The 24,156-nt window shown below is 29.4% G+C and overlaps 3 protein-coding genes across 3 annotated transcripts; 1 reads left to right on the top strand and 2 right to left on the bottom strand.

The window, feature by feature from the left end:
- The first annotated feature begins 949 nt into the window (after positions 1-949).
- Positions 950-1,431, top strand: LOC113868058 (NAD-dependent protein deacetylase HST1). The gene has a single exon (XM_027503616.1). The coding sequence runs from the start codon at positions 993-995 to the stop codon at positions 1,419-1,421; it is 429 nt and encodes a 142-aa protein (XP_027359417.1). The 5' UTR covers positions 950-992; the 3' UTR covers positions 1,422-1,431.
- Positions 1,432-8,119: 6,688 nt separating this feature from the next.
- LOC113867465 (AT-hook motif nuclear-localized protein 7) lies at positions 8,120-14,784 on the bottom strand. The gene is made up of 5 exons (XM_027502820.1): positions 13,984-14,784; positions 11,824-11,891; positions 10,760-10,891; positions 9,436-9,597; positions 8,120-8,789 (listed from the first exon to the last, which is right to left on the bottom strand). Exons 1-5 carry the CDS (start codon positions 14,345-14,347, stop codon positions 8,490-8,492), a joined length of 1,026 nt encoding a protein of 341 aa, XP_027358621.1. The 5' UTR covers positions 14,348-14,784; the 3' UTR covers positions 8,120-8,489.
- Positions 14,785-16,187: 1,403 nt separating this feature from the next.
- LOC113866694 (65-kDa microtubule-associated protein 3) lies at positions 16,188-22,005 on the bottom strand. Its single transcript, XM_027501504.1, has 13 exons — positions 21,891-22,005; positions 20,694-20,781; positions 20,387-20,593; positions 19,751-19,996; positions 19,407-19,616; positions 19,143-19,298; positions 18,897-19,056; positions 18,668-18,819; positions 18,326-18,413; positions 18,076-18,149; positions 17,900-17,974; positions 17,430-17,709; positions 16,188-16,615 (listed from the first exon to the last, which is right to left on the bottom strand). Exons 2-13 carry the CDS (start codon positions 20,763-20,765, stop codon positions 16,188-16,190), a joined length of 2,148 nt encoding a protein of 715 aa, XP_027357305.1. The 5' UTR covers positions 20,766-20,781; positions 21,891-22,005.
- Positions 22,006-24,156: the final 2,151 nt, after the last annotated feature.

The following is a 24,156-nucleotide window of genomic DNA, read 5'->3' as shown; positions in this document are numbered from 1 at the left end:
ATGATTTTATTTTCTTTTCCTCTAAAACTTTATGAGAATATTATTCAAACCCTCTGAAATCTTCACTTCTCAATATGGACATTGTTTCGTTCATATTCGCAGAAATATCAGGAGATGAACACCAATGAGAGACAAGCTGCGAACATCGTTGGTGACATTTTCAAAGCTAATAAAACAACATAATTTTCTAAATTGCAACAGTGTCTGGTTACATTGTTAGGTCCTTGGTCACTTTCAGTGAGTCATGGTCTAAAATCCTTAGATCTCCAACAAAAATATCAATCCGTGAAATTTTATTTTATTTTTTACTTTCAATTTTCAAATTGGCGATGACCCATGATTATAAAATTAAAGCAAGCAAAAAGGGTACATTTAATAAAATTTCACTATTGTCCTCATTTTATACAAACTTTTCTTGATTTATGCAATAAAATAACACGGTATACTCTTTATAATAACAGAAAAAAAATCTTAATTTTTTATATAACCAAATAAATTAAGAAAATTTAGAGTAATATAAAATAAAACGAAAATATTAGATAAAATTTTATTAAATTGAAAGTGGTATACTATAAATATAATTTTACCTTAAAGTTTTAGAAGATGATGTCATGACATGGGGTTATCCAATGACTGGCCAAGAAAGCTCCATGTGATGCTCTTTGTATAGTACAAAAGACTTTTGATTAATTAATGAAATAAAATACGCCCCTCATACAGTTGGAAGAAACTTCCCTCATACATTATTAATACATGAATCAATCAATTATTATACAAATGTATATTATATTGTTATAATCATATAGCTTTCACACCAAACCTCACCAGCAACTCCTTAAAATTTGCTACAGAAAAAGGTTCTTTCCACGTTTGCATCTATCCCAACATGACTTTAAATAGACCTCAAAGTCCTCAAATTGCATATACAGTTTCTCTCTACTTCTCACTCTTTAGTACCCTTCAGTGTGTTTATCTCCAAATTGTTCACAACCATGTTAGATTCTATATTGGAGTTCATCACACAAGCTGCTTCGAGCTCAGCATTCATTTTCTGCTTCTGCAATTTGATCATAGTCATTATCCTACTAGACTTGAAGCCTAGCCTCAGCATTCATCAAAAAAGTGAAATCAGTTTTTCCAAGGGTCCAAATCAGAAACAAGAAACAAACATCAAGAGTGTAGTTGAGAAAGACACAGCATCATTGGCACAAGTAGTGGAAGTGTCACATGTGATGGAAACTGAAGCTGTTGTTGACAACATTGAAATTGAAGGCAATGATGATTGTAGCAATGAAGAGGAGGAAAATGAGGAAGAGGAAGAGGAAGAGGATGATGAGCTAAGGAGAAGAGTGGAAGAATTTATAGAGAAAGTTAACAAAGGATGGAAAGAAGAATTGTTGAGCACATCAAGCTTGGTATAGGACTCAAATAATAAGGGAAGTTAGGCCTAAACTTTGGGTTATTAATCTCATGCTTGAGACATTTGAGGCTTTTGTTGAATTTTGTTGTGTTGTACCATACAAGAAAATATCAGAGTTAATTAGTTGTTTATATGTGAATAGAGAAGTTCTATGGTTCTGACTAGAAATCAATCTCTCTTGCTATGATGTTTTTGGTGAATTGGTGGTGACTGTTGAAACATGTCAACCATAGTGCTTTGGTAAATTAAACCAGAAAATGAACCAAAGTTGAGTGAGTTCCCATGAAAGAAAAGAAGATAAGATTTTCAATGTAGAACTTTATTCTTGCTAACATCATCACATGGATAAGGGGGAAAAGTGATGTGCATAAAGAGCATGCTTGGAAGCAGCATATGTAGGGATTCCTTTCATCTTTTTTTTATCTTTTGTAAAGAACAAAGAAATATTTTGTGGGAATTTCTTTATTCCTACATATTCCTCTTCTTTTTCCTCTTATTGGATGCATTAGGAAGGCACTAGCCACAAAGGGAACTCTATGTTCTTTCTGGGAATTGGGATGAAACACAGCAAAAAAGTTATGAAGTGCAAGATTTAGATATTAAAAAATCATGGTTTGGTACATGTAATGTGCCATTGATCATTTTATTTGATTTATGTTTTTGTCAAATTAATTGCTGAAATGATTTTTATTTTCTTATGTATTACTTCTTATGGCACTTTCTTATATAGGAATTATTATTGTGTTTATGCAAAAAAGAATTTTAATTATGCCCACAGTATCAACCAGCAGAGGAGCACTAGGTTAAAAAGGATAATATTCCTAATGCTATCCGAAAGTGCATCATGCTTATATGATTTTGTGATAAAGACAATAAAAATTAATTGGATTAGATATGGTTTTAATTTTTGTATATGTGAGATTTTAATTTTAGTTTTATATTTCTTTATTTTGTTTTATTTTGTTTAAAATTTAGCATTTTTCATAGCAAAAAAAAAATAGAATTTTTAATTTCTTTTTACTGACGTTATGTAACAAAAAATTAACATATAATAATATATTAATTACTCACAATATCATTAAAAAATATTAAATTTATAAATAAAAAAGAAAAATTAAAATATCAAAAAATTATTAAAAAAATATATTTAAATTAAATTAATTTCATTAATGTCGTTATTTCTTTGGTTAGTAAATAAGAAAACATTTGAGTATGTTTAATTTCATTTTTAAAATTAGTTTTAATTTTTAAAAATAAGATATAATACAAATTTATACTACATTTTATTTTTAAAAATAAAAAATATTTTTAAAAAGTAAATTAAACATGCTCAAAGTTTATCTTCTATTTTTTCACTAATAACTATAGCAAAGTTATTTTCCACAAATATGGTCCAGACCCACACCAATTAGTAGCATAATAAATAAATGATTTATATATTATATGGTTTTTTAGATAAATTTAAAAATATTTTAAATCTATAAGATATATATATATATATATATATATATAATTAAATAAATGGTAAATAAATCATAAAATTTAGTGAAAAATTATAAATTATTTTCATAATCTCTTATTTAAGTTAAAAGACAAATCCATTTAAATATAAATATATAATATTATATTCTTGTTGTATCAAACCTTTATCTTATATTTTAAAATTATAATTTATTAACCTATTTAAAAGTTTTAATTCATTGACTTTATAAAAAATGTGTTTGTTAGTCTATTTAAAAATAGGTCCATTGAATTTTTATTATTATGAAATAGGTTTTCAAACAAATTTTAATAATATTTTACTCTTTTGAAAAATATGGCTAGAATTTTAAAACATATCTATATTTAACTCTTTTCTCAAGTTTAGAAATAGATTAGGCCTGTGTAAGATAAAATTTGACTTTACCTAATCTACCTTTTGCTTTTAATTTAGTCACAACTTTTTTTTATTTGATCCATTAAGTGGAAAAGTAATAATTTATGCAATCTTTCATTGCAATATTGTCACCAAACACAATTTTGTGGATGCTAATGATCCTATAACAGATGATAATGTTGACATAGCCATTAATGGAGTTATTAGATAAAAGGAGAAGAAGGGGAAAAAAAATAACATCACATAAGGTTTGGTGAAATTTCTAGTGGTTGCATTAACTTCTTCTTTTTTTCATTTAGGGTCCTCTTCTCACTTATTTTAATCCTAGGCACCCTAGTTTCTAGCATCACCACCATTCACTAACCTAGTGTTACCAGTGGCACAAATGGTTGAACCATCACAAACCCTACAATAACTTTTCAATAAGTTTTTATTAAGGCAAAAACAAAAAATACAATTATTATTAACATACAATATTTTAATATCCCTTTCATGTTGATATGATCTAATGAAATATTTTTTAATTCTTTTTTATAAAAATATTTTAAATTTTTTATTAGTACTTTAAGATTTTTTTTTAAAAGTATCCTTTTTAAGTTTATATGATCATACAATATTACAATATTATGAAGTATTTATTGTTTTTTCACATATTTATTATTAAACCTTTCTAATTTTTTTTAAAATTAATATGATAATAAACTTTAAATAAGAGTAAAAATTAACACGTTAACTATTAGTAAATTTAAGTTTATTATCATATTAATTTTAATAATTAATTTAAGTTTAAAATAGGATTTTAATTTTAGTGAACTATAAACAAATCTTAATTACATGAAAAGAATTCAACATTGAATTACAGAAAAAGGTATTGTTAAATATTGATAAAACAGATAGGAATATGCAAAAAGAATACCAACAAAAAATCATTTTAGTGTATCTTATAACAAATTAAAAAAATAAAAAATTTTAAATGGAACCAAAAGAAGTATTTCAGAATAATTTTAAAAAAAATCGAAGGCAATCACATAAATCAAATCAAATAAACCAAAAAAATACAGTAAATCAATAACTTTCTATTATAATTTTGTAGGATGAGGATCACGATTTTGTTAGTGTTGTTTAAGAAGAAGGATTTAAAAGAAAAAAAAAACTTTTTTAGCTTAAATAAATATATTCCAATTTAAATTTTTCAAAAACTACAAGATATAAAATAATATATTAAAATCAATTTATTTATTTATTTATTATAATAAATGATAAAAAATATTTTAATTTAAAATAAAAAAGTTATTCTCTCATTCTTTTCTCTTTAAAATCTCATTACAAACAACTCTTTAAAATAAATCAATTTTTTAAAAAATTATAAAATTTAAAATTTCATCTATATAAACATTTAATTATCTAAAACTTGACATATATATAATCATAAAAATAATATTACATAAATTATTAAGTAAAATAACATTTAAAATAAGTGGATTACTTTTCTTACTTAGTTTATTATGCATGTACATGCATTTATGATCTTTAATTAATGATTATAATTTTTTTTTTATTTTGAAGAGATAAATCATGTAAGATGAGTGGTCTCTTTCTAGTAAAAAGAAATAATTGGTTCTTAAACTAATTTTATTTATTTATTTTATAATGACTAAAATTATATTTAACTTTAAATTATTTTTATGGTCATTAACAACTTTCTCTTGTTGTGGTGGTGGTTGAGTATTTGTAGGCCTAAATTAAAATGAAAGAAGGGACCAAATTAAAATATCACAACCCTACTAAATGCATTAACACCCCGTCATTTCTCCATGCATTATGTTCCATTAATAGGGTTGATTCATTGATTTGCGATTTCTTCTAACTAAATTATAGAAAGAAATAAAATTTAATAAATACCGTTTTTATCTTTTAGATGACATTTTTTTTTTGTACTAATGTTTCACCCTTAAATTGGTACAAGACAAAATGGGTTTAACATGATTTAAAAGTAACTGTTTATATTTTTTCTATTATTTGTAATTATAAATTCAATTGGATGAATCAAATAGAGTCTCATCTAATATATAGACGAAAAAATTAATGTTTTTGTAATTCAATTTAAAAATTAATTTTTTTTATTTTTAACATATTTTAATTTATTTTTATCTTTTAATTTTAAAAAATATTTTAAATATGTCATTTTTTATTAAAACTCACTCCTTATTCATGCAAGGCGATCATTCTCCATCTTTATATAAACTATCAAAAAGTAAATATATTTTATTAGTATAGGTAATACTAATTAATTCTTATACGTTATTCTTAACTATATAGTCTTATACTTATATAGTGTTTGAATTTATCTTAAATATATGTTGATTCAGTGTATGTTCGATTTATTTATGTATCTCTTCTACCAAAAACATATCAAGAGCTACTTTTCATTCGTATCTTATTGCACCAGTGATCACTTTTTGCTCTCAATAATTACAACATACCTAATTAGTAACCCTCTTTCATTGTTATTAGGAAGTCACATTAGTACTCTCAATGTTTTTACGTTGTTATGTTCAGTCACACCTCTTCGAACGAATATGTACTTATATGTACTAGTTTGCATAATAATATTTTTCCTTAAAATATTTGACACATTTTTCATCTTCTTTCACTCCTCGTCAACCAACTCAAAAGATAACTAAAAAAAAACTTTTAATGCACTATTTGCTTCAACAATTTTACTTTCTATGACGACCTATGTCTTCTCTCTCATTACAACTATGTCTTTCACTCTTTCTACATGGATGTTTGATTTTCTTCTCATGTCATTATGCTATTTATAATGTCAATATCATTTTCTCGCACCACATTGATATTTTATTGACTTCCGAAAAAAATTCTAGTTAATTTACGCGCTCAATGATAATTTAATAATACGTATATAAAAAACATACTTGGTTAAAAAAAAATTAATAAATTTGATCTCTATAAAAACTTAATCTTTAACTATTAGATAAAAACACTTTTTTATTCAAAAGAAAAATATAAATGATCCGCACTCTAAAAAAAAAGTTGTGCTACTTACCTATTAAATGATTTTTTTCTTTTTTAATATTATAAATATAAAGGAAAAATATAAAAGAGAAAACAATAAAAAATGTAATATTATTTAGATAAATAAAAATATGTGTAAGAAATATAAAAAGATGTTTGCTTATGCAAATGAGTAAAAATAATAAAATAAATAAATAAATTGCATAAAAACCTTTTTTATATTAATAAAAAAAGTAAATTTAATCAAAATAATTTTAAATTTTAAAAACAAATTATTTATGTAACTTTATTTTTAAGATATTATTTATGTGTGTTTTTAAAATTATTTAAAGCTACAATAAACTAAAAAGGAAAAAGAAGAATCCAACCCCATGTTACTATTCATTTCAAGTTCATGAGAGAAGAAAATAAATCCGTAGTCAGTGTTTGTTTCCCTTTTTAAAAGTAATTTTCTATTTTTAAAAATAAAATTCAATACAAATTTATATTATATTTTTAAAAATAGAAAAATATTTTTAAAATAGAACTCAAACATACTCCCACTCCCTCATTTTCTTTCCTTCCACTAAAAATATAAAATATTCAAGCAAATAAAAATATCTTTGTACAATAAATTCACTCCTATTATTTTATTTGAGTACAATCTCTAATTTATTTTTTTTTCAAATTTTCCCTAAATAAAAAATGTATTTTACTCTAATTTTTTTTATATTTTTCTAGTCATTACAACCAATCAATATTAATAAGAACTAATGAAATTGTTTTTTTAATACACTAAGTCAACTTGACACATTAAATGATATCACATAAAAAAAAATATCGTGTAACTCTTAATAAAACTTTATAATCAAATTCATCTCATTGCACAAAATTCTAAAGTAGTCATATTCTCCCATTTCAAGAAGTAAAATAATGATTTTCTCTAATTTCTTTTCTCCTAAAATTAATTAATCCAAACAAACCTTTAATGTAGCATTAAATGCTTTTGCTTCATATCCACCCTGAGAAATTTTTAAAAAAAACTGATGCTTAAACGTTTTAGAGTTAATTAAAAAAATTCCAAAGATTCATGTTAGCGTGTCATCATCATCATGAGAAAATTTCTACGAAGTCCATTTCAACTCTTAAATTTGGGGACCACAACATGCAACCATTGCAAGTGTAAAACTGACCTATATACAATCACATCTCCTCCTAATAGTTTCTTCATGGATTAACCAAATACTTCACAAGAATGCATGTCAAAGGTACTCAATACCAAATATTGACCTCATGATAAAGGTATAAAATGGCCTCAAATAAATATATTCCCTAGGCCTAGATAAGTATTTATAAAAAATAACAATATACAAAATTAACAATTTTTTATAAATTATTTTATTTTATTAATTATTTTTTACTCTTATAAACTCTTATTAAAAAAATTATTCAAACTAAACCAAACATAAGTTATATATTATTATTTTAAACTTGTGTAAAAAATCTTACCCTTTATTATATTAATTTTTTAACATAATATAACTTTTTTTTCTTGCTAACATGTATAACTTTACACATAATAAGAAACTATATATAATATTCTTTAACAAAAATTACAAAATTTAATGTAATTAAATGCATTAATATTACTAAATATTGCAATTTTTTTCAATTTTTAAAAAAATTGCTATAAATATTATACAACATTGCAAGTTAGAAAAATAGTTATTCTATGTAAATAACAGCAGTTCCATAATTTCGGGCAATGAACCATAATGCAAGAGAGAGAGAGAGAAGACAAAAGCTAAATGTAATTTCTTCTTTCACAAATTAAATTGTTAAAGTTACAATTTAGAAAGCACCCACATGCACTGACATTTCAAACAATCTAACAAGTAACATAACATATATCCTACATCTATCTATCTATTACTACAACAATATTAGAGTTGCAACATGAGAACAAACACATGAAAAAGCCTAATAAACAGATTTCCTAACACTAACATCTAGTACCAAAGACAACAATTTCCCAAGTCAAAACCAACCTCACACTCATCCCACTATAAGACTTTTGTCAAGTTAATTGTCAGCATAAGTCAAGCATGAGTGAGCCTAAATGCCAAATGGGGTTTGACTCTGCAGAATATCAAAGACTTTTTTTGCATGGAACAATGTTTAGCATGCAACTCCAGCATTTGTGTGGCTTGGATTAGGCTCCTTGTCAGGCAAAGGAGGAGCATCATCATCAATAGGTGAGTTTCTAGAGCCTTGACCATTGTTAAAAGAAGCAATGTTGTCAATTTGAAAGGCAGCCGGTGTCATGATCGGCTTTACGCTGCCGAGACCGAATCTTATTTCTTCAGTAGAAGTTGTAGGATTAACGTGTGTAGGTGCAATCATTGATATATGCTCTACCCTTTGCTTCTTGGGTTTCTGCTCCAGCTGGTGACCTGGTAGAAAAGTTGCTACAACAACCTGATGCACAAGATGAGAAGTGTCAAGTGTTTAGTTGTATGCGAAAGTTTAGTTTTCTCATTGCATGTTTTTTCTTTCTTTTCTTATTCAGGAGTAGTTGATATGGCTCTACACGTTAAAAGGGTAAAATGCAGAATTATAAGTATTAACTGAGATTGTGATAAAATACATCAATGCACACAACAAATTATTAAGTTAATAAAATCTTAACCATGTTTTTCTAATCAATGATTATAATTCTGCACTAAACCTTTAGTAGGAGTCAAATCAAAGTTATCCATCACTCGTCTTATTGAAAATCACCAAAAATATATGGGACCTACTCCTAATTTAATGAGTCTCACTCCTGCTCGTGCTTTTGTTGTATCTAATAAATTTTAACCAATAATAGAGAATATTAGAAAGCGTGTGTTCTTAGCAATTAATCTTATTTTATTTAAGAAGACTGATCTTGTATCCAATCCTACAAATTTTATAAATGAAGTAATGAACACAATTGCTTTATGATTAGAGTAACATGAATACTCACCATTTGCACAAATGATATCTTATTTCCTTTTTTAATAAAGGTCAGAAAATCTTGATAAACAATTTCACAAGTTTTTAAAATATTCAATCAAATATACTCTTACACAACAAAAGTTACCTGCACAGGACCAGCAGCTACCAGCAAACCAGCCAGTCCACCTCCCATTACTCGACCATCTGGACCTACCAAAGAGACACTCATTCCACCAGATCTGCTCCTTGTTAACCCATTCTCAGTTGGCATAAATGAACCAGACAAGGAAAGAATCTCAAAACGCCCCTGCCAAAGCACCAAATACATGTCAGCATTTTTATTTGATGTATTCAAAAGGGAAAGATACTGAACTATCAATATTCAGTTGGAAATTATTAATGTGAGAAAAGAAAAAATAAGCATCTCAGATCTGGAACTGCTTGATAAGGACCAAAACTTTTACAACTCTTCTCTCTCTGTCCAAATCAGAGACTTAATCGACAACATTAGTATCACCTCTTAGTGGATGACATAATTAGCGCAACCAATAACATCTGCCAATACAGATATTGCAAGAGAAGCCAAATCATGTAACAAAGATAATTATGCTCACCCAATTACCAAAATCAAATTTAACAAAATCCCACAGCCAGTAAAGATCCTCCTAGTTTATTATTATTTTTTCTTGGTAACAACAGTCAACTGTTGATGTGTCCATTTCTCACTTAATATTGTCCAACTGTCTCCCACAAAGGACCACTCAGAACATAAATGATAGCATATTATAAAAACATCACTCCCCTTTCCCTCTCCCAAGAAGTTAATTTACACAAACACATATAAGCTGATAGCGAAACTTTTGACTAAACACACTTTTTTTCCTGTTATTAATATCAAGGTTGTCAAAATCGAGATATTACCTAGGATCATAAGGAGAAGAAAAATATGTAAATAGTGTGATCATAATACAGATCATACTCTCTTTCTCTCTGTCTGTGTGTGTGCATGTACTGTGTGTAATTTTCACTACACAATTATATTTAATTTAAAAATATGTAAAATGGTCATACATGATATAAACTATAAAGTACATAAATTTCATATATCAGCAATAATATTACAGAAAGGTCATACTTAAGATAAACTACATATTTTAGAACACATGTTCTAGAACATGTGAAGACTGCGTCCCATCAAAAAAGGACAGACATGTGAGTGGCTGAAGAAGTGCAGAGCAAATCCGGAAACACAGACATCAACACAAGATCAGAACTCTAACAAAGACAAACTTGAAGGCTTCAATTCAAAGGAGGCAAGCTCAAAGCAGATCAGAACAGAGTAGAGAAATCAGATCAGAGAATGCTCTAACACAGAAAACAGAGGTTGACATGAACATAGATCGAAAACTGGAATTCTACTAGTATAATCACGGTTTTGACAACGATGAAAGAGGTAGGACTGAACTAACCTCATATGTTAAAGTACCACCACAAGAAGTTGGTTGGCGTAGTGTAACATTTGAAATTGTGCCATTTGCAGAGAGAATGCAAATCGCACGACATCCTTGTTGGGAGAAAGACATAATCTTCATAGTAACATCCTGAAAGAGGACATATGAAAATCACAAATACAATTACAAATAAGCACTCCATAAACTTTGTAGAAATACTAATACTAAAATTATACAAACAACAAAGTTGGTGCTAGATTACTTTCAATAATAACCGTTATGGTACAGAACCTAAAATTATGATCCATGAAATATTAAAATACAAGTTGTACTATTTCATGTGAATACTATATATTGCAGCCAACAATATTTCTTCATCATTATATTTATAACAAAATAAACTTGCTAATGTCTATATTCATTTTAAGCATATATTATCTATTTCACAATTATACTTTACACTATATATTAAAAAAATAATATTGCCATCCCTACTGTAAGCTTTAAGATCTCTAAATGCAGAATTGATAACCAATTTAATGCAAACGCATAAATATGTCAGTGTCTGTGCATGCAGACATATAAGCTCACATCCATGCATGCACAACACCTTTCAATTTAGATATCATAACTTTGACGTAGGCAATTCAAATGGATAGCCAACAAATGTCAAAAAAACAAATTTTAGCTTTCTTTCTTCTATTATCCTCCAGTAGACTTTTAAAAAGCTTTTAGAACTACAACTTCCAAAATTATAACAGCAGATATTACAACAATATGCATAATTAAACAAATATGTTTAATTATTTGATTGTATACAGCAATATTACTTTACTAAATCATAAAGACAGTGAATACTGCACCAAATAGAGAAAGCAAAATAAATATCATACATGCTAACAGGTATTTATTTACATTTAAGAGGTAAGATAATATTGTATGAAAACAAATGTATAAATTTTTATTGAGTAAACGAAATAACTGGCCTCTACATTTCTTCTGAATAAGACATTCACACAAATTGGCTGAATAGAATCTGACTATTTTCAGAATATAGACCTAAAAGGAAATAAACAGAATACCTCGCCAGCATTTACTGTAAGCACATGAGGTGTAAAATTGGCACCAACAGAGTATGCAATTCCATCACCTAAAAAATACATAGGCAGAAGATTAATCAATAGATAAAGAGAATGTAAGTTCAGAGAGTTACTATCTAATTTGACAAAAAAGAAGGCACTTTCATTTCATTATATAAAAGCAATCCATAAATAACCAAGGTATACATCATTTAGCAAGATTCACCTTTAACTGAACATAATATGGTTGAGGAATTAAGTTATATTGACCCAAAGATCATTTTTCAAGAGAACAGAACAATGAATGCAGTTTTGATTTTGTAGCCCAAAATAGAAGTTGCATTCTTTAAATCATATATGTATATGTGTAGATATAGTGTCAAATTTAGTAAAATGACACATTTAATAACTTTTTTATCAATCTAACTGATTTACATGATATTATCATTATGATCATGTGTTTAAAAGTTTACACAATTTAGACAATCATGAATGTGTAATATAACAATAAATATTTACTTATAATTTAAATATCATATTATATGTTAAATAAAGTAAAGTGATAAAATATTGACTAATTTTTTAATTGTGTGAAATTTCATGGACTTAATTTACTTTATAAATCAACAAATAGATTGACAAAATCTACTTTTGACAAGTATATATACACCATTACCTGTTTTATACAGAGTTTCACTCAACTAGGTCAACAAAAATAAGATATTCTACACTTTATGTATGAGAAATGGGCACGCCCAAACCAGTCCGATAAAAATAGGGATTGGGCTTTACATTTTGAGCCTGAATTAAATTTGGGTCTTCTAGTCCAATCCGATCAAGCCCAATGCAAGTTAAGCCCACAAAAAAGCAAGCTTTACCCATTTTGTACACTATTTTTACAAGCTCAAATTAGATCAAGGTCTTTGTAACCCGGCATACTAAAGCCTGTTACACATCATGGACCATCCCAAATGGGCCAGGTAGCCCGTTTTGCCTGCTCTACATGACATAATAAACCCCTGCTTATAGTTAAGGACATAAAACAGCCACAGTGGCACACAAATACTGCATCAGCCTGATTCCAAATATATCATTAAACTAGATTGACCCTGATGCACAAATCAAAGGCATAAAGAATCAGCTAAGCTATGCTTCATGTAATCCAAACCTCCAAGACTTTGTTTCAAAGCGAAACATTGATGTAGTATAGTGTAGGTTTCATATTAAAAAAGAAAAGAAAAGAAAAAAAAGTCAATGCCTCACGTCCATCCCCTTCATGATGTGGAAATGTATCCTCCATTCCTCCACATTGAAGACCACAGAGCTACTCCATGAGCTTAAAAGGACTAATTTGAATGATAATAAAAATTAAGACTATCATTTTATGAACCCACTTTTAACATGCTACAAGGAAGAATTCATCTTAAAATATTTTATAAGTTTTTCCATCCTACTTTCCTATAACACTACACATTTTTCAAATATGCAAATTCAACAAGCATCCTTGCTCAGATCATTCAATTTTGGGACCTTATTTTGCAGCATGTCATGGTCCAAATTCCAAACCAATAACCCGCATGTCAGATAGCAAGCTTTTCAATATAATTTTAGTTATTAGACTTGACCATTTCAAGCCTTGTCACATCAACTAAGTACTGAACTGAACCTATTGAATATGCTGGTGTGGTGCCTTCAGTTATTCTAACTCCATTTTCTTGGTCAGATTATGTCACCTTCCCCTCATAAAGGAAAAAAAGGAGTATCATATGTTACCTTAACTGAAAACCGACCACACTTCACTTTGACCACAAAATATCCCCTTCCATCACCACACATCTTCATTTCTAGATCTGAAAGGGAATCTAAGCTAAGGGTCCACTTGTACCACCACATATAAACTCCACCTAAGAAACATGAATCAAATCCAAGAAACAAAACATGCTAAAACCTCAGATTAAATCATATTTTACATAGTAAATAACAACCCTACTAAATTTAAAACATAAATCTACTGCTTTTTACTACTAATGTAACAGTAAAATAAAACACACACAAAAATAAAAAATAAAAATTCAAACATGCAGAAAACAAAAACATACAAAGCACTAACAAATGAGATTAAAGGCTAAAAATGAAAGGATCAAAGTGGAATCATTTTGCTACCTGGTCCTGCACCTTCAAAATCATAAAACTTATAAGACTTCTTGATTGATTCAAGTGGCTTCCCTCTACCCCTTTTCCAGCCTGAGAAATCTGCGGTCAACGGAATCGACGCCGATATTGGCATCGGCGACAGTGCCAGCCTGCCATCCGGTCCATACTTCCTAGGCCTACCCCTCTTCTTTTTTCCCTCCGTACTACCGGTAGTCACCGCCACAGCACTCACCGGTGCCGTTGGCGGCGCCGGCAACGGCGACTCCGCCGTGGGCCCGGAAAACTGCACGGAGTTCAGAGCCACGTGGAAGCTCTCTGGGGCCTCGTTAGCCTTAACCGCATGCCCAGGACTAAAAATCTCTCTTTCTTCCATTTTTAAGCGAATCAAAGAAAAACTAAAACACTCTAAAAGCTTAAAACACGCTTAAACCCTTCCCATTGAAGATTCAAGCATTTTCAAACTCAAAAACAACGAAAATTTTGAAATTTTGGAACTTTGTGATGACGAATGTACTTGAATGCAGAACTTCGATACCTAGAAACAGTACAATGATGTTTGAGCTCAGAAAAATTTGTAACTTAACAGAAAAACTTCAAAAAACGAACTTTTTACAGAAATGATGAAAGCCCAGAAGCAGAATTTTGAACGGTTGAGGTTAAACTACGAGAAAGACGCGGCACTGTAGCTCGAATCTCCACCATTGCAGTGAACGAAAAGAGCTTAAAAAATAAAATTTTTTGAAAAATTTTCTACAATTACAGAGAAAAATAACAATTCTGGTTCATAAATTCTCCAGAGTGAAAATTAGGGTTTTCAGGAAAAGGAGGAGTAAATAAAGAAAATTTGGAAAAAAATATAATAAATGTAAAATGATAAAGTAATTAAATAATGGGAATTTAATTATTAATTAATATTTTAATTGCAAAATTCAAAGTATAAATTTTGGTTAAGAAATTGTTTCACGTCCGTCTTGGAAATTTAATAAAGCTGATTTAATAAATGACTGTGAATACAGATACTTAATTTGAATGCATTTAAAAATAAGTGATATTTTTGGAAAAGAAAGAAAAAAAATGCCTTTTCTATATAAAATTGCCATTTATTTATTTATTGCTGTTTCAAACCAAAAGAAAAAAAATTATTCGGAGCTGTAAAGCAAAGGTTGGAGCCACCCCATTTCCCCAACTACTGACAAGTTCTTTGTCTTTACAGTTAAATTAAAGTTGACCAACATACATAAATGGATGTTTTCGCAAGCAAAAAGAAAATGGATTGAAATGCCCTATGGGTTTGGTGAATCTACTCTATGATGCCTCTACAACGCATGCACGTCTCTTCTATCTTTTCTCCCATTGTTTTTGACCTACTGTTCACTCTTTCCCCCCCTTCTTCTCCTCTTTCACAGCTTGTGTTGACCCAAAGGACCATGTCTTAAAACCTTTTCTTCTACGAGAAGAAAAACGAACAATTTTTTTTGAAAAAAAATGCAAACAGAAGGGCTACTAATACTATGGGCCTGCATCAATAATGTTAACATAAACATATATTAATAGGCCTTATGACACTGCACAGACACTGCTATTTTTTATTGCACCAACTTCCCAAACATGCAAACTTTACCGATAAGCATTAATGAATGAGAAACTAAATCGTTTTGTGCTAAATTGTACATATACAAATAAAGCAATGTCTCACGACAAAATTTTACACACAAAATAAACTACTTTTGTTTTGTGCTTCCTGTTGACTTGATATTACTATCAGTTGTAGACAGTTGTCAATATTTGCAGCCTAGATAGCAAATTAAGATTTTTCTTTATTGGTAGCCAAAACAAGTTGACTTTCTGTTTGGGGGGGGGTGTTAAGGTGCATTTTCTCTCTCACAAAGTCACAATCAACTGGTGAGAAAGCAAAACAAGCTCAGATTTGGTTGTATGTACATATCTCTGTCACACGTAATTAGTCTTAATATATAATTTTGTCTTGTTTTTCTATATATGAAGCGGAGATCAAACCAGAAAGAAGAGTAGAAAGCAGAGAAATTTTAATTAGTGAAAAAAAATAAATCACATTAGATTGCAAAATCCTGCATTAATTAGGCCCTTTAGCCACGTCCACTTCTCTTAGACTATGTATGTACATAATCGGGAAGCCAAATACATTTGACTTATGAAAATCATTAATGTAATTTAAAAAACCAAACAGAAAAAAATCATGCTAACACAAAATCGAGCCTTCTTTCCTCAAAGGAATATTCAATCTCTTGAGCCAAGTCACCTCCATATGGAATTGACACAGGAGCTGGAGTCATGGACATATTCATTGGAATTGACACTGTCAAAGGTGTTGTGGGAACAGGAATAGGTATTTCCTTTGGAGTTCTATTCTCTTCATCCACCACTGTGGCTGTCTTTGAAGTAGTGGTGGATGGCAAATTGTTGAGGGCCGATATTTTCTGCAACTTCTCATTCTGTATATTCAGTTCATGTGCAGCATTTGCCACATTTGCTTTTGATGATACCGTTGAAGAGATGGGAGAAAAAGGTTGTCTTGTCAAAGGAGATTCTATGTCACGAACACTTCCAGCACAAATAGAGTATTTTCTCATACGAACACCAGCAATATCAAGTCCTCTTCTAGCTGCATGTACCCAAGAAAAGTGTCAAAGGAGTGTTGAGAGTTCTAAATGCATGAGCATACATATGGCACGCGATGATGATTGCAATTATAACCATGCATATATATAAGCAGTTTGTGCAGATTATGTGAAACACAAACAGCAAAGGAATGCTAGAAATACCAGCTAGAAATTATGGGAAAATCTACAGCTGAGATGTGGCTTTGACCTCCACCTTCAGCATCAAACAAAAAAAATGCCTACACCGTTCCTTGCTGCCACATACAGCCTTACCAAAAAGCCATCATCAAGAGTACTCAGTAGAATCCGATGCAGAATCTTCGTCTAAAACAAAGGAAAACATGAAAAGGTATCCAACAATCTGAGGTTGCGTTTAGATGGCAAGTTGACACATAACTACATTGATGGAGGCTAGTCATTCATTTTGAGGAAAGAAATTATAGAATGATAAATGCTATGCTAGTGGAACTTGATACTGACAGTAATAAAATTGCCTGCTTCTTTGAATGAACTTAAGAAAAAGGAAGGTGAAAAAAACCAAAGTAGAAGACAGAAAATTTGACTTCACCGATATTTATATTCTTAGAGAACCTACCACATTCCAAAATCCCTTACCATTTTAGCCAAAAATAAGGGCAACAAATTCTTAAGAGATATGCATTGATTCCTTTTCTTTCCTTTCAAACAAACAGGAAGGAAAAAATTAATATTAAATCCTTACCAAGTGAGAAATCTGCTAGCCATAGACTCAAAACAAAAAAAAAAAAAAAAAAAAAAAAGAGGGGAAAAAGAGTAGAGCAGAAAGAAGTTAATTACCTGATGATAAACATGAAACACCATCGTCCAGGTTATTTAGTTGCTCAATTTGGTGTGCTTTGTCAGTCTTCCTTGTGGAGCATGACTGGGCCGCTTTTGAATCAGGTTTTGGGGTTTGAAGCATTGCTCCACCAACAGAGACTCTTCTACTAGCTGCACTTCCAGTTCCAGTTGACATCCTAGGTGGCTTTTTTGCACTCTGGACCTTTGAAGGGCTTGGTTTTGACCCATAGAGTACTTCCTGTTCTGCTATCAATTGTCCCTGAAGTTTCTTCATGTCCTGAAACAAACATAACATTTTAACATGTTGTGGAGAAAGAAAAAAAAAAGCATAAACCGTTTATTTGTTGGATGATACAGATCAATAAAATGTTACCCGAATTTTAAAACAAAAGTCAGGGTTTTCTTATAACTAGTAACTAGACAACTTATATTGGAGAAATATTGCAATGCAATAAGTTCGTTCATACCCGCTGCCTACGACGTTCTTGCTCCTTCTCTTGCCGTGATAGGGAGTAGTCTTCAAGCATAGAGAGCAGACGTATCTAGAAAGATACATACAGCAAAATTAGTTGGACACAGACTTACCAAGCAACCAACAAACACTGAAATGACCTTGAATAACTCTTTCGGTAAGGGTACTTACACCATCATATGTGAACTCAATGCCTGTATCCTTTTCCCATGCTACAGTTTTTGAAGTCAAAGCGTCTACCATTGCTATATTCAACAAAGGAAAGTGATGAAAAAGGAATTTGACACTAATAAATAAACACTGAGGCACAGAAAAACAAGGTTGTGTTGATATCATTGAGATGGTAAAGGCCTTATATCAAAAGATTTAAAACAACAAATATGGCAAGCAAAGCAACAATCAAGACTGATTTTATAAATACCTGGCATTTTGTTAACCAAGGTGCGGGCTTTCTCAGCTCGTTTGAGAATAAGATGTGCTCCTCTCCCAGCATTGTACCGATTTTCATCCTGGAAGAAACAAATGTATAATAAAATTCATAAACTGTTTAAGTATGATAAAAATGGGAGGGGGAATCCACTTAAACCATTTAATAATTTTTTTTTATAAACATTGGATTTCAGTAGTCCAACTGCTAAATACACCATTCAATGTTTATAACAAGCTGTTAAACTTAAAACAGTATAATAAGTTCAAGACTTAAATCTGGGGTCTCCACCCAAATAAATGTAACAGAGGTGATAAGGAAGATCAAACAACAAACCCTGTTGTACTCCTCAAGCCAAGACTCTTCATCACATGCTGACAACAATTTCTCAACCTTTTCAAGTATTTCTTTTCTGACAAAGGCTTCCTCCTTAACTCGAGCAATCTGAAGTTCAATTTGTTCAAGCACACAAGCAGGGTCTACAGATCCTAAAAATGAAATGATGTAGACTTAAGGTTTGCAGAAGAAATAATTGCACACATGCAGTATATTGCTAGGACATTACCAGACTCTATAGCTTCAACAGCATATTCCACTGCACTATCAATTTCTGGAACCAAATGAGTTTTTTGACAAATCTCCTCTAGCTCTACTCTCTTCTTCAAAACAAGCTCTTTCATTTTGCTTGATTTTAACTCTTCTAACCTAGATACTTCTGCCTCAACCTGCATGAAATTATTGCTTCAGGAATTCCAAACCACAAAATATCAAGAAATCTAGTCCATATTTTCTAAAGTAACTAATAACTCACATGATTGATGAAGTCCTCAGACAAGGTGTTTGGTTCAGTTACTTCATGTTCTGAAGCAGCTATATTACAAGTAACATTCTGAAACATTTGTTGCTCTTCTAGAGGCGTATCCATCAAATTCCATAGCTCCAACATTGTTGAAGCTAGATCTTGTAGCTGCCGGACCATAAGCAATTTAAAACTTTCAACCAGAAGAAATAATGTGCAATTACAAATACAAAGTTTCTCATATCTAAATTAGATCTTGAAGCAGCCAGTCTTTACCCTCTGCATTCTCTGTAATTTAACTTTCCGCAGTTCTTGTATAGCAGTATCCAATTGACTGATAGTATCATTATTTACACTCTTGGATCCTTCTGAATTTCCTAAACCAGAATGAACTCCGTTGACTGTCTGCTTAAATTCCAAACCAAGCACCGAACAAAGAGAATTTAAAGTACACAGGTGCTCTTGAACCTTCTTTAGGCGATCACTCTGCATGAAAAGTAATAAAGAACAACATGTTATGTTTAAGTTGATTCACATACATACAAGCATACGTACATATATACATACACACACACACACAGAGAACTGAGGCAGAGAGAAGTAGAAGTAAACTAACTAACCTTCTCTTTTTGAAGTGCAAGAAGCTGTCTGTGCAATTCTTCAAGCTTTCTCAACGATAAATCAGTTTCATCCACTATGGCTGTAATACATCCTCTTGGACCAAAAATCTCATGGGAGATACTTTGAATCTGTTCTTGAACATCTATAAATTGATTTCTACGCTCAGATTTCCTGTTCTGCATTTCCTCCAGCTCTGGGCGAATTCTGGCTAGCTCTTCCTTCAAGCTTTCAGCTTTTTGATCAGACTAGAAAAATATGAGAGACAAGAAAGAAGCAGTCCTGTTCTTAGTAGATCAATTTGATACAAATAACCTAGACTGCAAAACTTATGACAATAACAACTAAGAAAGCTATAACGTATGTTATTTTTAAAGTATATGTATGAATCTATGTTTAAAAGTAATAACAGCTACCTTTGGCACATAGTAATCATTGAAAACAGTTTAGATAAAAATCCATGTATAAGAACAAACTTCATTAATACATCTTGCATAATCACATCAACCTATTGTTACACAAATATGACATTGAAAACAGTTTTATTTACTATAAGGTCTTTTCCACTTTATCGAACCAATACACATGCATTCCCTAAAACAGCACCAAGACAATTAGCAATTAATAAAATATCTAACCTGCCTAACATGTACTGGTCGCTCTCCCATTGCTGAACAGATAGCTGCAAGCTCTGCCTCAGAATCAGCAATTTCCTGCCTTAGTTGAGCTCTAGACTGATTTGCTTTATCAACCTTTCTTCTGTATACTTCTAGACACTCTTGTTCAAGCTCAAACAACATCCTATGTTTGTCAGTCTCAGACTCCCCAACTTCATCCCATATTATCTATTTTGAAAAATAAGCCAAGACAATTACCGAATATTATTTAATTGGCCTGTGGAGGGGGGGATTAGGAAAATAATTTGCCGCAAAAGCTAATGTATACCTGAAGTTCATGAAGAAGCGATCCACAAGTTATTTCAGTTTTCATCTTAGGGTCCTTTTGAGGTTTAGACATTTTGGACCACTTGTATCTAACCAAAAAAAAATTCTTAAACCATTTCCCAGAAAAAAAGACCAGAAGAAGTGACTCCAAATTGATAAATCACAGATTAAGAAAGAAACTAACAAATAGTTGCAGCAGATTTAAAATCCATGATTAATCATTCAAAAATAGATCACCATCAAAGAGAAATCTACTTCCAACATAGAATTACCTATCAATAAAATGGTACAAACAAGAAGCATGAATGCAGAATATACAATTAAGTAAAATCCCCTTTGAATGACAGAATGCTCATACTGGGTTGATTTCCCCTTGAAAAAGACTATTGCTACAAGAATCCATAGAAAAGGATTGTGATTGATGTCAAGAGTCCATAGCCAATGCTTTAAAGGATCGTCACTAGTCCCATCTGGTTATGGCTCAACTATATGTTAAATAAAGTGAAGCAATGACTAGTTGCTAAATAATGAATTCCCAAACTTACAGCATCTACTGTTCTCTTTAGTATAAATTACAAATACTTCTGAAACCTAAAACCCACATCATCACCACAAGGATGAAACCAAACCAGCATAACAGATACACTGAAAATGCTACATTACTGCTAGTGCTTTTGAATGGTTTTTCTGATATTTTAATTTTTGACAGAGCACGATTCCATCATTAATCCATGTAACTGAAATGCTAGACAATACCAATAACCTGTAGGACCATTTTTCTTAATCCAAAATCCCCAATAAGGAAAAAAATGAAGACAATCAAACACAATTGATTGAACCTCATGATTCAATCAAAACTCAGCATCACAAATTGCAATGCAGACACGCAACTTTCTGCCATTAATGTGATTATGGAAAATGTTAGGGATGCAATGCAGATGGAAGAAACTTTACCCAAATGCACAATTGAAGAGAAAATAAGGGCAAGGAACAAAAACAATAAACACAAAAAAGAGGAAAACGATAATGTTTCGATGACCTAGGATGTGAATGACACAGAACTACATTGGAAGATGTCAAATTTAGGTTCATGTTTTTTTTTTCCTTTTTTTATTTGGGAGAATTTGTGGAACCTAGAATAGAAACTTTGCTGTTACACTTTCCTCGGGACCCAGAGAAGAAAAGATGATAAATTTACCAATTTAGTAAACGATGTGAGTGAATTGGTGAATTGCTTGATCCTGGGAAGAAAGGGAAATTGATTTTCACAAGATAATGAAAATGCAGTTTTGTGAGCCTTGAAAGATTTGAATTGGGATGAAAGAGAGAAGTATCCGTTTGAGGAAAAAGGACCCACGAAGAGGGCTGCGAATTTTGATTTTGTTTTGTTATTATTTTCTATTCATATTTAACATTTCGGTTTTATCACTGATTATTCATAATTATAAATAAAAATATCATTTGTTACCCCAGAAAAATATTTAACATGTATACGTGGGGAATATAAGTGTTTAGTGCATAAAATTAGAATTGAGATTTAAATTTTTAATTTTAATTTTAATTTTATCAGAATTAGAATTAGTTTAAACTTTAAAATTATAATTTTATGTTTGACGTATTTAAAGAATTAAAATATAAAATTAAATTTTACAATGTAATATAAGATCTAAATATTTTTTAAAATAATTTAATTTTATATTAAAATTTTATTTAATAATTTTTTAAAAATAATGTGTTAATAAAAAATATAAAATAATTATTAAATAAATTGTTAAAGATGATAATTTATTTTTAAAAAAAATATCATTTTATGTTTAATTTATCATTAAAATTTAATATTATGTTATAAACTATATTTCTCATAAATTAGATCAAAACAAATGTATTTTATTTCTCAAAATTAAATAAGTGCTTTCTATAACTCTTAAATTGAGAACATAAGTAAAAATAAGTAGAGACATTGTAATAGATTCTTCTACGCTTAGATAATAAGTATAATGTAGTGCTTCTTTTAAACATTAAAATGTTGCAAAGCTAAAAACAAACTTGTTTAGTAAGATGTAATTAATTATAATAATTTTCTTCAGTTTTATGATATAATTGCCTAAACAGTATACTTTCTACTGTATCTTTATCACACTCTGATGCATTTAATATTAGTTTTTTCTTTTTTGCTTCTCTTGTTCTTAATAGTGCTTGAATTAATTTCTAATATTTTATTTGACATCTAACAATTTAAGAAAAGTATTAAGCAATTTATTATATAATTAACATAAATAATATAGTTTGCAGTAAGTGCAGAATAGCAATGTGATACAGTAACAATAAACATATAACAAATATGAAAAATGAGAAAGAAAAAAGAAGACATAAAAGAAAAATAGTAAGAATAAGAGGAAGAGGAATAGAGAAAAATTACTTTTATTAATAATCAATGTAAAATGAGAAAGAAAAGAATAGAGAAAAAAAACAAAAGAATATAAGAAAAGAAGTGGTATTAATAACTAACGTTAGAATATAATTAAAAGGAGAAAAAAATAGCATTTTTGGTTAGTAATTTATGTTGGATGCTTGAGTAAGTAGCATCCAAAACCAAAAATGTTTCAAGAGAAGTGATCAACTATACTTTTTTTTTAACCTATAACATATTGGTGGAATGAAATATACATGCATGAAAGAGAGAATTGTGGAGAGAATATATGAATTACTAATTACAAAGTTAAATAATTAGATAATTGTTGATAAAATTAAAATATTTATATTTAAATCTTAAAATTGACATTTGTTTGTGAAATAATCTTTATACTTCAAAAAATATATATTTTAATTTTTATATAAATATTTTTTTAATTATAATTTTTATTATTTATATTTTAATTTCTATTGATATAACATTGTTAACGATGAAAACAATCAAAACATAATAAAATATTTATATAAAATACTAAAATATATTTTCTTAAGTATAAAAACTAATTTATAAATATAATAACCAAATGTGTATTTTAATTGATTATAATTTTGAAAGGATTAAGCACACTAAACTTAATTGTTAAATATTTTATATTATAATTCAATTTTATCTTATTGACAATTTATTTTTAATTAATAAAAAATTTACTTAATTTTATATTTTTACACTTTATTTTACCTTTAAAGAATAAATAAAATATTAATATTAACATTTTTATTGTGATTGTTTAATATATATTATTTTTAATTTATATATAATATATTTTTAATATAATATATTAATATCTATAAAATCTTTTAAAAAAATATCTTTTAATATTTACTATTAAATTATATCAATATCTAAAGGATTTTTTTTTTCTTATCTTCCAGTAGTGTGCAATCAAGTTATATATACAAGTTAATATTTATAAATTGCTAAAAGTTAATTATTTAAAAATTATATCTATACTATAATTTGATTGATTTACTGTATAAAAATATTTACATCA

The sequence above is a fragment of the Abrus precatorius genome, unplaced genomic scaffold (genome assembly GCF_003935025.1).
Source record: "Abrus precatorius isolate BTA unplaced genomic scaffold, Abrus_2018 Scaffold5, whole genome shotgun sequence".
Lineage (NCBI taxonomy): Eukaryota > Viridiplantae > Streptophyta > Magnoliopsida > Fabales > Fabaceae > Abrus > Abrus precatorius.
Note: the sequence above shows the minus strand (reverse complement) of the source record. Positions and strands in the feature narration are given on the sequence as shown.